Below are 15,553 nucleotides of genomic sequence, written 5' to 3'. Positions count from 1 at the left end.
TTAGTTTTTTTAATGTGTTCATTTCTGCCGACAGACAACATTTAAAAGGAGTCCACCTCTTTGAAGATTTTGAGAAGTGTGGCCCGAGTGCGGAATAAACACCTGCTCTCGTCTGCAGCTCGTCTTCTTGCAGCAGCAGCCGCTCTTTGGCCACCGCCAGCTCCTCCTCCGCCCGCTTGGCCACGCCCTCCGCCTCCGACACCCGCTTCCTGTCCAGCTCCAGCTCCTCCTCCAGGTTCTGGGAGGGAGGACGACAACACAAGTAAGTGATGACAACACAAGTAAGTGACGACAACACAAGTAAGTGACGACAACACAAGTAAGTGACGACAACACAAGTAAGTGACGACAACACAAGTAAGTGACGACAACACAAGTAAGTGACGACAACACAAGTAAGTGACGACAACACAAGTGACGACAACACATGTAAGTGACGACAACACAAGTAAGTGACGACAACACAAGTAAGTGACAACAACACAAGTGACGACAACACAAGTAAGTGTGGCCACGGAGGACGACAACACAAGTAAGTGACGACAACACATGTAAGTGACGACAACACAAGTAAGTGACGACAACACAAGTAAGTGACGACAACACAAGTGACGACAACACAAGTGACGACAACACAAGTAAGTGTGGCCACGGAGGACGACAACACAAGTAAGTGACGACAACACAAGTAAGTGACGACAACACAAGTAAGTGACGACAACACAAGTAAGTGACGACAACACAAGTAAGTGATGACAACACAAGTAAGTGACGACAACACAAGTAAGTGACGACAACACAAGTATGTGACGACAACACAAGTGACGACAACACATGTAAGTGACGACAACACATGTAAGTGACGACAACACAAGTAAGTGACGACAACACAAGTAAGTGACGACAACACAAGTAAGTGACGACAACACAAGTGACGACAACACAAGTAAGTGTGGCCACGGAGGACGACAACACAAGTAAGTGATGACAACACAAGTAAGTGACGACAACACAAGTAAGTGACGACAACACAAGTAAGTGACGACAACACAAGTAAGTGACGACAACACAAGTAAGTGACGACAACACAAGTAAGTGACGACAACACAAGTAAGTGACGACAACACAAGTGACGACAACACAAGTAAGTGTGGCCACGGAGGACGACAACACAAGTAAGTGATGACAACACAAGTAAGTGACGACAACACAAGTAAGTGACGACAACACAAGTAAGTGTGGCCACGGAGGACGACAACACAAGTAAGTGATGACAACACAAGTAAGTGTGGCCACGGAGGACGACAACACAAGTAAGTGACGACAACACAAGTGACGACAACACATGTAAGTGACGACAACACAAGTAAGTGACGACAACACAAGTAATTGACGACAACACAAGTAAGTGACGACAACACAAGTAAGTGACGACAACACAAGTATGTGACGACAACACAAGTGACGACAACACATGTAAGTGACGACAACACAAGTAAGTGACGACAACACAAGTAAGTGACGACAACACAAGTGACGACAACACAAGTAAGTGATGACAACACAAGTAAGTGACGACAACACAAGTAAGTGACGACAACACAAGTAAGTGACGACAACACAAGTGACGACAACACAAGTAAGTGACGACAACACAAGTAAGTGACGACAACACAAGTAAGTGACGACAACACAAGTATGTGACGACAACACAAGTATGTGACGACAACACATGTAAGTGACGACAACACAAGTAAGTGACGACAACACAAGTAAGTGACGACAACACAAGTAAGTGACGACAACACAAGTAAGTAACGACAACACAAGTAAGTGACGACAACACAAGTAAGTGACGACAACACAAGTGACGACAACACAAGTGACGACAACACAAGTAAGTGACGACAACACAAGTGAGTGACGACAACACAAGTAAGTGTGGCCACGGAGGACGACAACACAAGTAAGTGACGACAACACAAGTGACGACAACACATGTAAGTGACGACAACACAAGTAAGTGACGACAACACAAGTAAGTGACGACAACACAAGTAAGTGACGACAACACAAGTGACGACAACACAAGTGACGACAACACAAGTATGTGACGACAACACAAGTAAGTGACGACAACACAAGTGAGTGACGACAACACAAGTAAGTGACGACAACACAAGTAAGTGACGACAACACAAGTGACGACAACACAAGTAAGTGACGACAACACAAGTAAGTGACGACAACACAAGTAAGTGACGACAACACATGTGACGACAACACAAGTAAGTGACGACAACACAAGTAAGTGACGACAACACAAGTGACGACAACACAAGTAAGTGTGGCCACGGAGGACGACAACACAAGTAAGTGACGACAACACATGTAAGTGACGACAACACATGTAAGTGACGACAACACAAGTAAGTGACGACAACACATGTAAGTGATGACAACACAAGTAAGTGACGACAACACAAGTAAGTGACGACAACACAAGTAAGTGACGACAACACAAGTAAGTGACGACAACACAAGTAAGTGACGACAACACAAGTGACGACAACACATGTAAGTGACGACAACACAAGTGACGACAACACATGTAAGTGACGACAACACAAGTAAGTGACGACAACACAAGTATGTGACGACAACACAAGTGACGACAACACATGTAAGTGACGACAACACAAGTGACGACAACACATGTAAGTGACGACAACACAAGTAAGTGACGACAACACAAGTATGTGACGACAACACAAGTGACGACAACACATGTAAGTGACGACAACACAAGTAAGTGACGACAACACAAGTAAGTGACGACAACACAAGTAAGTGACGACAACACAAGTAAGTGACAACAACACAAGTAAGTGACGACAACACAAGTATGTGACGACAACACAAGTGACGACAACACATGTAAGTGACGACAACACAAGTAAGTGACGACAACACAAGTAAGTGACGACAACACAAGTAAGTGATGACAACACAAGTAAGTGACGACAACACAAGTAAGTGACGACAACACAAGTAAGTGACGACAACACAAGTAAGTGACGACAACACAAGTAAGTGTGGCCACGGAGGACGACAACACAAGTAAGTGATGACAACACAAGTAAGTGTGGCCACGGAGGACGACAACACAAGTAAGTGACGACAACACAAGTGACGACAACACATGTAAGTGACGACAACACAAGTAAGTGACGACAACACAAGTAAGTGACGACAACACAAGTAAGTGACGACAACACAAGTAAGTGACGACAACACAAGTGACGACAACACAAGTGACGACAACACAAGTAAGTGACGACAACACAAGTGAGTGACGACAACACAAGTGAGTGACGACAACACAAGTAAGTGTGGCCACGGAGGACGACAACACAAGTAAGTGACGACAACACAAGTGACGACAACACATATAAGTGACGACAACACAAGTAAGTGACGACAACACAAGTAAGTGACGACAACACAAGTAAGTGACGACAACACAAGTGACGACAACACAAGTGACGACAACACAAGTATGTGACGACAACACAAGTAAGTGACGACAACACAAGTGAGTGACGACAACACAAGTAAGTGACGACAACACAAGTAAGTGACGACAACACAAGTGACGACAACACAAGTAAGTGACGACAACACAAGTAAGTGACGACAACACATGTGACGACAACACAAGTAAGTGACGACAACACAAGTAAGTGACGACAACACAAGTGACGACAACACAAGTAAGTGTGGCCACGGAGGACGACAACACAAGTAAGTGACGACAACACATGTAAGTGACGACAACACAAGTAAGTGACGACAACACAAGTAAGTGACGACAACACAAGTGACGACAACACAAGTAAGTGATGACAACACAAGTGACGACAACACAAGTAAGTGACGACAACACAAGTAACGACAACACAAGTAAGTGACGACAACACAAGTGACGACAACACAAGTAAGTGACGACAACACAAGTAAGTGACGACAACACAAGTAAGTGACGACAAAACAACTAAGTGACGACAACACAAGTGACGACAACACAAGTAAGTGACGACAACACAAGTAAGTGATGACAACACAAGTGACGACAACACATGTAAGTGACGACAACACAAGTAAGTGACAACAACACAAGTGACGACAACACAAGTAAGTGTGGCCACGGAGGACGACAACACAAGTAAGTGACGACAACACAAGTGACGACAACACATGTAAGTGACGACAACACAAGTAAGTGACGACAACACAAGTAAGTGACGACAACACAAGTGACGACAACACAAGTAAGTGTGGCCACGGAGGACGACAACACAAGTAAGTGACGACAACACAAGTAAGTGACGACAACACATGTAAGTGACGACAACACAAGTGACGACAACACATGTAAGTGACGACAACACAAGTAAGTGACGACAACACAAGTAAGTGACGACAACACAAGTGACGACAACACAAGTGACGACAACACAAGTAAGTGTGGCCACGGAGGACGACAACACAAGTAAGTGACGACAACACAAGTAAGTGACGACAACACAAGTAAGTGACGACAACACAAGTAAGTGTGGCCACGGAGGACGACAACACAAGTAAGTGACGACAACACAAGTAAGTGATGACAACACAAGTAAGTGACGACAACACAAGTAAGTGATGACAACACAAGTAAGTGTGGCCACGGAGGACGACGACACAAGTAAGTGACGACAACACAAGTAAGTGATGACAACACAAGTAAGTGTGGCCACGGAGGACGACAACACAAGTAAGTGATGACAACACAAGTAAGTGATGACAACACAAGTAAGTGACGACAACACAAGTAAGTGACGACAACACAAGTGATGACAACACAAGTAAGTGACGAGAACACAAGTGACGAACACAAGTAAGTGACGACAACACAAGTAAGTGACGACAACACAAGTAAGTGACGACAACACAAGTAAGTGACGACAACACATGTAAGTGACGACAACACAAGTAAGTGACGACAACACAAGTAAGTGACGACAACACAAGTAAGTGACGACAACACAATTAAGTGACGACAACACAAGTAAGTGACGACAACACAAGTAAGTGACGACAACACAAGTAAGTGTCTAACTTACACATCTGTGAAGGCACCATTAATGCTGAAAGGTACAAACAGCTTTTGGAGCAACATATGTTGTTATCACGGACGCCCCTGCTTATTTCAGCAAGACGACGCCAAGCCAGGTGTTACAACAGCGTGGCTTCATAGTAAAAGAGTGCAGGTACTAGACTGTATGCGATCCTGCAGTTTGAGAGTGTACAGTAGAGTATATATATAGAGTACATGTGTACTGTACAATATACAGTAAGTACAGTACGATCATCTGTATGCCCTCCTGCATTTTGAAAGTGTACAGTACAGTATGTATAGAGTGCATGTGTACAGTGGAGTATACACTAAGTACAGGAGATGTTCACCTGTATGCGCTCCTGCAGTTTGAGGGTGTACAGTAGAGTGTACAGTAAGTACAGTATATGATCACCTGTATGCGCTCCTGCAGTTTGAGGGTGTACAGTAGAGTATGTAAGTACAGTAAGTACAGTATATGATCACCTGTATGCGCTCCTGCAGTTTGAGGGTGTACAGTAGAGTATGTAAGTACAGTAAGTACAGTATATGATCACCTGTATGCACTCCTGCAGTTTGAGGGTGTACAGTATGTAAGTACAGTAAGTACAGTATATGATCACCTGTATGCGCTCCTGCAGTTTGAGGGTGTACAGTAGAGTATGTAAGTACAGTAAGTACAGGAGATGATCACCTGTATGCGCTCCTGCAGTTTGAGGGTGTACAGTAGAGTGTACAGTAAGTACAGTATATGATCACCTGTATGCGCTCCTGCAGTTTGAAGGTGTACAGTAGAGTGTACAGTAAGTACAGTATATGATCACCTGTATGCGCTCCTGCAGTTTGAGGGTGTACAGTAGAGTATGTAAGTACAGTAAGTACAGTATATGATCACCTGTATTCGCTCATGCAGTTTGAGGGTGTACAGTAAGTGCAGTATATGATCACCTGTATGCACTCCTGCAGTTTGAGGGTGTACAGTGTAATATGTAAGTACAGTATACGATCACCTGTATGCACTCCTGCAGTTTGAGGGTGTACAGTAGAGTATGTAAGTACAGTATATGATCACCTGTATGTGCTCCTGCATTTTGAGAGTGTACAGTGTAGTATGTAAGTACAGTAAGTACAGTATATGATCACCTGTATGCGCTCCTGCAGTTTGAGGGTGTACAGTAGAGTATGTAAGTACAGTATATGATCACCTGTATGCGCTCCTGCAGTTTGAGGGTGTACAGTAGAGTATGTAAGTACAGTAAGTACAGTATATGATCACCTGTATGCGCTCCTGCAGTTTGAGGGTGTACAGTAGAGTATGTAAGTACAGTATATGATCACCTGTATGCGCTCCTGCAGTTTGAGGGTGTACAGTAGAGTATGTAAGTACAGTAAGTACAGTATATGATCACCTGTATGCGCTCCTGCAGTTTGAGGGTGTACAGTAGAGTATGTAAGTACAGTAAGTACAGGAGATGATCACCTGTATGCGCTCCTGCAGTTTGAGGGTGTACAGTAGAGTATGTAAGTACAGTATATGATCACCTGTATGCGCTCCTGCAGTTTGAGGGTGTACAGTAGAGTATGTAAGTACAGTAAGTACAGTATATGATCACCTGTATGCGCTCCTGCAGTTTGAGGGTGTACAGTAGAGTATGTAAGTACAGTAAGTACAGTATATGATCACCTGTATGCGCTCCTGCAGTTTGAGGGTGTACAGTAGAGTATGTAAGTACAGTATATGATCACCTATATGCGCTCCTGCAGTTTGAGGGTGTACAGTAGAGTATGTAAGTACAGTAAGTACAGTATATGATCACCTGTATGCGCTCCTGCAGTTTGAGGGTGTACAGTAGAGTATGTAAGTACAGTAAGTACAGTATATGATCACCTGTATGCGCTCCTGCAGTTTGAGGGTGTTGCGGGTGTTGTTGGCCATCTTCTCCAGGTGATTCTCGGCTTCGGCCTCGGCTCTCTTGACTCTCTCTCTCAGAGCGCTGTGCAGGCCTTTCTTCTCCTCCTCCTCCTTCTCCTCCCACCTGCGCTGCTCCTCACGCCGCTCAGCCTCCATCTTCTTCCTCACCTCCTCCTTCTCCTCCTGCAGCTTCTGCTCCCAGCGCTCCTTCTCCTCCTGCGCACCTCTCCTGTTCTCCTCCTGCGCCCGCTGCCTCTCCTGCTTCAGGGTGTCCACCTCCTCCAGGAGTGCCTTCATCCTGCACTCCACCTCCTGCTCCTCCTGCTCCACCTGGCCTCCATCTCTCCTCTGGCATCCATCACTCAGCTCTCGAATGGTCTCCCTGGCCTCTTTCAGCTCTCGGTTCAGTCTCTGGTTCTCCTGCTGCGCCTCGCTGATGGAGGACCTGGCCTGCTGGAGCTCCTCCTCCGCAGCCTGGAGCCTCTTCTCAAAATCTCTTCTCAGCTCGCCTTCCGTCTCCCGCTCTCGCTCCTCTGAATGCAGGCGGAAGCACTCAAAGTCCGCTTGTACCTGAACGCACCGCCAGGGGTAAAAACACCATTATTATTCTTGTACACATTCTTTTTAACTGCTAGAGTAGTTTTCACCTATTTTAAGTGTTGGAGAAGTTACTTAATTCAACTCTGTTCAGTGTTGTTCTTTATACACGTTATTTTTTAACTCCTAGAGTAGTTTTAACCTATTTTAAGTGTTGGAAAAGTTACTTAATTCAACTCTGTTCAGTGTTGTTCTTTATACACGTTATTTTTTTTAACTCCCAGAGTAGTTTTCACCTATTTTAAGTGTTGAAAAAGTTACTTAATTCAACTCTGTTCAGTGTTGTTCTTTATACACGTTATTTTTTAACTCCTAGAGTAGTTTTCACCTATTTTAAGTGTTGAACAAGTTAATTAGTTCAACTCTGTTCAGTGTTGTTCTTTATACACATTATTTTTTAACTCCTAGAGTAGTTTTCACCTATTTTAAATGTTGAAAAAGTTACTTAATTCAACTCTGTTTAGTGTTAAAAAATGCATTGATAGTTTTTTTTAAGCACAATATTTTTATCTCCCGGAGTAGTTTTCACCTATTTTAAGTGTTGAAAAAGTCACTTAATTCAACTCTGTTCAGTGTTGTTCTTTATACACGTTATTTTTTTTAACTCCCAGTATAGTATCACCTATTTTAAGTGTTGAAAAAGTTACTTAGATCAACTCTGTTCAGTGTTGTTCTTTATACACATTATTTTTTTAACTCCTAAAGCAGTTTTCACTTATTTTAAGTTGAAAAAGTTACTTAATTCAACTCTGTTCAGTGTTGTTCTTTATACACATTATTTTTTTTAACTCCCAGAGTAGTTTTCACCTATTTTAAGTGTTGAAAAAGTTACTTAATTCAACTCTGTTCAGTGTTGTTCTTTATACACATTATTTTTTTAACTCCTAAAGCAGTTTTCACTTATTTTAAGTTGAAAAAGTTACTTAATTCAACTCTGTTCAGTGTTGTTCTTTATACACGTTATTTTTTTTAACTCCCAGAGTAGTTTTCACCTATTTTAAGTGTTGAAAAAGTTAGTTAGTTCAACTCTGTTCAGTGTTGAAAGAATTTACTGATAGTGTTGTTTTTTATACACATTATTTTTTAACTCCCAGTATAGTATCACCTATTTTAAGTGTTGAAAAAGTTACTTAGATCAACTCTGGTCAGTGTTGTTCTTTATACACATTATTTTTTTAACTCCTAAAGCAGTTTTCACTTATTTTAAGTTGAAAAAGTTACTTAATTCAACTCTGTTCAGTGTTGTTCTTTATACACATTATTTTTTTTAACTCCCAGAGTAGTTTTCACCTATTTTAAGTGTTGAAAAAGTTACTTAATTCAACTCTGTTCAGTGTTGTTCTTTATACACATTATTTTTTTTTAACTCCTAGAGTAGTTTTCACCTATTTTAAGTCTTGAACAAGTTAGTTAGTTCAACTCTGTTCAGTGTTGAAAGAATTTACTGATAGTGGGTTTTTTTATACACATTATTTTTTAACTCCCAGTATAGTGTCACCTATTTTAAGTGTTGAAAAAGTTACTTAGATCAACTCTGGTCAGTGTTAAAAGCGAACCCACTGATATTGTTCTTCTTTATACACTTAGGTTTTTTTAACTCCTAGATTAGTTTTCACTTATTTTAAGTGTTGAAAAAGTTACTTAATTCAACTTTGTTCAGTGTTGTTCTTTATACACATTATTTTTTAACTCCTAGAGTAGTTTTAACCTATTTTAAGTGTTGGAAAAGTTACTTAATTCAACTCTGTTCAGTGTTGTTCTTTATACACATTATTTTTTAACTCCTAGAGTAGTTTTCACCTATTTTAAGTGTTGAAAAAGTTACTTAGTTCAACTCTGTTCAGTGTTAAAAAATGCATTGATAGTTTTTTTTACGCACAATATTTTTAACTCCCGGAGTAGTTTTCACCTATTTTAAGTGTTGAAAAAGTTACTTAATTCAACTCTGTTCAGTGTTGTTCTTTATACACTTTATTTTTTTTAACTCCCAGAGTAGTTTTCACCTATTTTAAGTGTTGAAAAAGTTACTTAATTCAACTTTGTTCAGTGTTGTTCTTTATACACATTATTTTTTAACTCCTAGAGTAGTTTTAACCTATTTTAAGTGTTGGAAAAGTTACTTAATTCAACTCTGTTCAGTGTTGTTCTTTATACACATTATTTTTTAACTCCTAGAGTAGTTTTCACCTATTTTAAGTGTTGAAAAAGTTACTTAGTTCAACTCTGTTCGGTGTTAAAAAATGCATTGATAGTTTTTTTTACGCACAATATTTTTAACTCCCGGAGTAGTTTTCACCTATTTTAAGTGTTGAAAAAGTTACTTAATTCAACTCTGTTCAGTGTTGTTCTTTATACACTTTATTTTTTTTAACTCCCAGAGTAGTTTTCACCTATTTTAAGTGTTGAAAAAGTTACTTAATTCAACTCTGTTCAGTGTTGTTCTTTATACACGTTATTTTTTTAACTCCTAGAGTAGTTTTCACCTATTTTAAGTCTTGAACAAGTTAGTTAGTTCAACTCTGTTCAGTGTTGAAAGAATTTACTGATAGTGTTGTTTTTTATACACATTATTTTTTAACTCCCAGTATAGTGTCACCTATTTTAAGTGTTGAAAAAGTTACTTAGATCAACTCTGGTCAGTGTTAAAAGCGAACCCACTGATATTGTTCTTCTTTATACACTTAGGTTTTTTTAACTCCTAGAGTAGTTTTCACCTATTTTAAGTGTTGAAAAAGTTACTTAATTCAACTCTGTTCAGTGTTGTTCTTTATACACATTATTTTTTAACTCCTAGAGTAGTTTTCACCTATTTTAAGTGTTGAAAAAGTTAGTTAGTTCAACTCTGTTCAGTGTTGAAAGAATTTACTGATAGTGTTGTTTTTTATACACATTATTTTTTAACTCCCAGTATAGTGTCACCTATTTTAAGTGTTGAAAAAGTTACTTAGTTCAACTCTGCTCAGTGTTAAAAAATGCATTGATAGTTTTTTTTACGCACAATATTTTTAACTCCCAGAGTAGTTTTCACCTATTTTAAGTGTTGAAAAAGTTACTTAATTCAACTCTGTTCAGTGTTGTTATTTATACACATTATTTTTTTAACTCCTATAGCAGTTTTCACTTATTTTAAGTTGAAAAAGTTACTTAATTCAACTCTGTTCAGTGTTGTTATTTATACACGTTATTTTTTTTAACTCCCAGAGTAGTTTTCACCTATTTTAAGTGTTGAACAAGTTAGTTAGTTCAACTCTGTTCAGTGTTGAAAGAATTTACTGATAGTGTTGTTTTTTATACACATTATTTTTTAACTCCCAGTATAGTGTCACCTATTTTAAGTGTTGGAAAAGTTACTTAGATCAACTCTGGTCAGTGTTAAAAAACAAACCCACTGATATTGTTCTTCTTTATACACTTTATTTTTTTAAACTCCTAGAGTAGTTTTCACCTATTTTAAGTGTTGAAAAAGTTACTTAATTCCACTCCGTTCAGTGTTGTTCTTTATACACGTTATTTTTTAACTCCTAGAGTACTTTTCACGTATTTTAAGTGTTGAACAAGTTAGTTAGTTCAACTCTGTTCAGTGTTGAAAGAATTTACTGATAGTGTTGTTTTTTATACACATTATTTTTTTAACTCCCAGTATAGTGTCACCTATTTTAAGTGTTGAAAAAGTGACTTAGTTCAACTCTGTTTAGTGTTAAAAAATGCATTGATAGTTTTTTTTACGCACAATATTTTTAACTCCCGGAGTAGTTTTCACCTATTTTAACTGCTAGAGTACTGTCACCTATTTTAAGTGTTGAAAAAGTTACTTAATTCAACTCTGTTCAGTGTTGTTCTTTATACACATTATTTTTTAACTCCTAGAGTAGTTTTCACCTATTTTAAGTGTTGAAAAAGTTAGTTAGTTCAACTCTGTTCAGTGTTGAAAGAATTTACTGATAGTGTTGTTTTTTATACACATTGTTTTTTAACTCCCAGTATAGTGTCACCTATTTTAAGTGTTGAAAAAGTTACTTAGTTCAACTCTGCTCAGTGTTAAAAAATGCATTGATAGTTTTTTTACGCACAATATTTTTAACTCCCAGAGTAGTTTTCACCTATTTTAAGTGTTGAAAAAGTTACTTAATTCAACTCTGTTCAGTGTTGTTATTTATACACATTATTTTTTTAACTCCTATAGCAGTTTTCACTTATTTTAAGTTGAAAAAGTTACTTAATTCAACTCTGTTCAGTGTTGTTATTTATACGTTATTTTTTTTAACTCCTAGAGTAGTTTTCACCTATTTTAAGTGTTGAAAAAGTTAGTTAGTTCAACTCTGTTCAGTGTTGAAAGAATTTACTGATAGTGTTGTTTTTTATACACATTATTTTTTAACTCCCAGTATAGTGTCACCTATTTTAAGTGTTGAAAAAGTTACTTAGTTCAACTCTGCTCAGTGTTAAAAAATGCATTGATAGTTTTTTTTACGCACAATATTTTTAACTCCCAGAGTAGTTTTCACCTATTTTAAGTGTTGAAAAAGTTACTTAATTCAACTCTGTTCAGTGTTGTTATTTATACACATTATTTTTTTAACTCCTATAGCAGTTTTCACTTATTTTAAGTTGAAAAAGTTACTTAATTCAACTCTGTTCAGTGTTGTTATTTATACACGTTATTTTTTTTAACTCCCAGAGTAGTTTTCACCTATTTTAAGTGTTGAACAAGTTAGTTAGTTCAACTCTGTTCAGTGTTGAAAGAATTTACTGATAGTGTTGTTTTTTATACACATTATTTTTTAACTCCCAGTATAGTGTCACCTATTTTAAGTGTTGGAAAAGTTACTTAGATCAACTCTGGTCAGTGTTAAAAAACAAACCCACTGATATTGTTCTTCTTTATACACTTTATTTTTTTAAACTCCTAGAGTAGTTTTCACCTATTTTAAGTGTTGAAAAAGTTACTTAATTCCACTCCGTTCAGTGTTGTTCTTTATACACGTTATTTTTTAACTCCTAGAGTACTTTTCACGTATTTTAAGTGTTGAACAAGTTAGTTAGTTCAACTCTGTTCAGTGTTGAAAGAATTTACTGATAGTGTTGTTTTTTATACACATTATTTTTTTAACTCCCAGTATAGTGTCACCTATTTTAAGTGTTGAAAAAGTGACTTAGTTCAACTCTGTTTAGTGTTAAAAAATGCATTGATAGTTTTTTTTACGCACAATATTTTTAACTCCCGGAGTAGTTTTCACCTATTTTAACTGCTAGAGTACTGTCACCTATTTTAAGTGTTGAAAAAGTTACTTAATTCAACTCTGTTCAGTGTTGTTCTTTATACACATTATTTTTTAACTCCTAGAGTAGTTTTCACCTATTTTAAGTGTTGAAAAAGTTAGTTAGTTCAACTCTGTTCAGTGTTGAAAGAATTTACTGATAGTGTTGTTTTTTATACACATTGTTTTTTAACTCCCAGTATAGTGTCACCTATTTTAAGTGTTGAAAAAGTTACTTAGTTCAACTCTGCTCAGTGTTAAAAAATGCATTGATAGTTTTTTTACGCACAATATTTTTAACTCCCAGAGTAGTTTTCACCTATTTTAAGTGTTGAAAAAGTTACTTAATTCAACTCTGTTCAGTGTTGTTATTTATACACATTATTTTTTTAACTCCTATAGCAGTTTTCACTTATTTTAAGTTGAAAAAGTTACTTAATTCAACTCTGTTCAGTGTTGTTATTTATACGTTATTTTTTTTAACTCCTAGAGTAGTTTTCACCTATTTTAAGTGTTGAAAAAGTTACTTAATTCAACTCTGTTCAGTGTTGTTCTTTATACACATTATTTTTTTAACTCCTATAGCAATTTTCACTTATTTTAAGTTGAAAAAGTTACTTAATTCAACTCTGTTCAGTGTTGTTCTTTATACACGTTATTTTTTAACTCCTAGAGTAGTTTTCACTCTTTTTAAGTGTTGAAAAAGTTACTTAATTCAACTCTGTTCAGTGTTGTTCTTTATACACATTATTTTTTAACTCCTAGAGTAGTTTTCACCTATTTTAAGTGTTGAAAAAGTTACTTAGTTCAACTCTGCTCAGTGTTAAAAAATGCATTGATAGTTTTTTTTACGCACAATATTTTTAACTCCCAGAGTAGTTTTCACCTATTTTAAGTGTTGAAAAAGTTACTTAATTCAACTCTGTTCAGTGTTGTTATTTATACACATTATTTTTTTAACTCCTATAGCAGTTTTCACGTATTTTAAGTTGAAAAAGTTACTTAATTCAACTCTGTTCAGTGTTGTTATTTATACGTTATTTTTTTTAACTCCTAGAGTAGTTTTCACCTATTTTAAGTGTTGAAAAAGTTACTTAATTCAACTCTGTTCAGTGTTGTTCTTTATACACATTATTTTTTTAACTCCTATAGCAATTTTCACTTATTTTAAGTTGAAAAAGTTACTTAATTCAACTCTGTTCAGTGTTGTTCTTTATACACGTTATTTTTTAACTCCTAGAGTAGTTTTCACTCTTTTTAAGTGTTGAAAAAGTTACTTAATTCAACTCTGTTCAGTGTTGTTCTTTATACACATTATTTTTTAACTCCTAGAGTAGTTTTCACCTATTTTAAGTGTTGAAAAAGTTACTTAATTCAACTCTGTTCAGTGTTGTTCTTTATACACATTATATTTTAACTCCTAGAGTAGTTTTCACCTATTTTAAGTGTTGAAAAAGTTACTTAGTTCAACTCTGTTCAGTGTTAAAAAATGCATTGATAGTTTTTTTTACGCACAATATTTTTAACTCCCAGAGTAGTTTTCACCTATTTTAAGTGTTGAAAAAGTTACTTAATTCAACTCTGTTCAGTGTTGTTCTTTATACACGTTATTTTTTAACTCCTAGAGTAGTTTTCACTCTTTTTAAGTGTTGAAAAAGTTACTTAATTCAACTCTGTTCAGTGTTGTTCTTTATACACATTATTTTTTAACTCCTAGAGTAGTTTTCACCTATTTTAAGTGTTGAAAAAGTTACTTAGTTCAACTCTGCTCAGTGTTAAAAAATGCATTGATAGTTTTTTTTACGCACAATATTTTTAACTCCCAGAGTAGTTTTCACCTATTTTAAGTGTTGAAAAAGTTACTTAATTCAACTCTGTTCAGTGTTGTTATTTATACACATTATTTTTTTAACTCCTATAGCAGTTTTCACTTATTTTAAGTTGAAAAAGTTACTTAATTCAACTCTGTTCAGTGTTGTTATTTATACGTTATTTTTTTTAACTCCTAGAGTAGTTTTCACCTATTTTAAGTGTTGAAAAAGTTACTTAATTCAACTCTGTTCAGTGTTGTTCTTTATACACATTATTTTTTTAACTCCTATAGCAATTTTCACTTATTTTAAGTTGAAAAAGTTACTTAATTCAACTCTGTTCAGTGTTGTTCTTTATACACGTTATTTTTTAACTCCTAGAGTAGTTTTCACTCTTTTTAAGTGTTGAAAAAGTTACTTAATTCAACTCTGTTCAGTGTTGTTCTTTATACACATTATTTTTTAACTCCTAGAGTAGTTTTCACCTATTTTAAGTGTTGAAAAAGTTACTTAATTCAACTCTGTTCAGTGTTGTTCTTTATACACATTATATTTTAACTCCTAGAGTAGTTTTCACCTATTTTAAGTGTTGAAAAAGTTACTTAGTTCAACTCTGTTCAGTGTTAAAAAATGCATTGATAGTTTTTTTTACGCACAATATTTTTAACTCCCAGAGTAGTTTTCACCTATTTTAAGTGTTGAAAAAGTTACTTAATTCAACTCTGTTCAGTGTTGTTCTTTATACACATTATTGTTTAACTCCTAGAGTAGTTTTAGCCTATTTTAAGTGTTGAAAAAGTTACTTAATTCAACTCTG

General features: G+C 36.5%; 1 protein-coding gene across 5 annotated transcripts in view; it reads right to left on the bottom strand.

Annotated features, from left to right (window-relative positions):
- Positions 1–15,553, bottom strand: part of fam184b (family with sequence similarity 184 member B) — an 85,312-nt gene that overhangs the window by 46,239 nt on the left and 23,520 nt on the right. For all 5 annotated transcript variants that reach the window (XM_061916286.1, XM_061916268.1, XM_061916294.1 and 2 more), the window contains exons 3-4: positions 7,047–7,640; positions 103–238 (exon numbers count right to left, since the gene is read on the bottom strand). In XM_061916286.1, the coding sequence (XP_061772270.1) occupies positions 103–238; positions 7,047–7,640 (730 nt within the window). The remainder of the gene's footprint in view (positions 1–102; positions 239–7,046; positions 7,641–15,553) is intronic.

This window comes from Nerophis ophidion, linkage group LG01 (assembly GCF_033978795.1).
Source record: "Nerophis ophidion isolate RoL-2023_Sa linkage group LG01, RoL_Noph_v1.0, whole genome shotgun sequence".
In the NCBI taxonomy this organism is placed as follows: Eukaryota; Metazoa; Chordata; class Actinopteri; order Syngnathiformes; family Syngnathidae; genus Nerophis; species Nerophis ophidion.
Note: the sequence above shows the minus strand (reverse complement) of the source record. Positions and strands in the feature narration are given on the sequence as shown.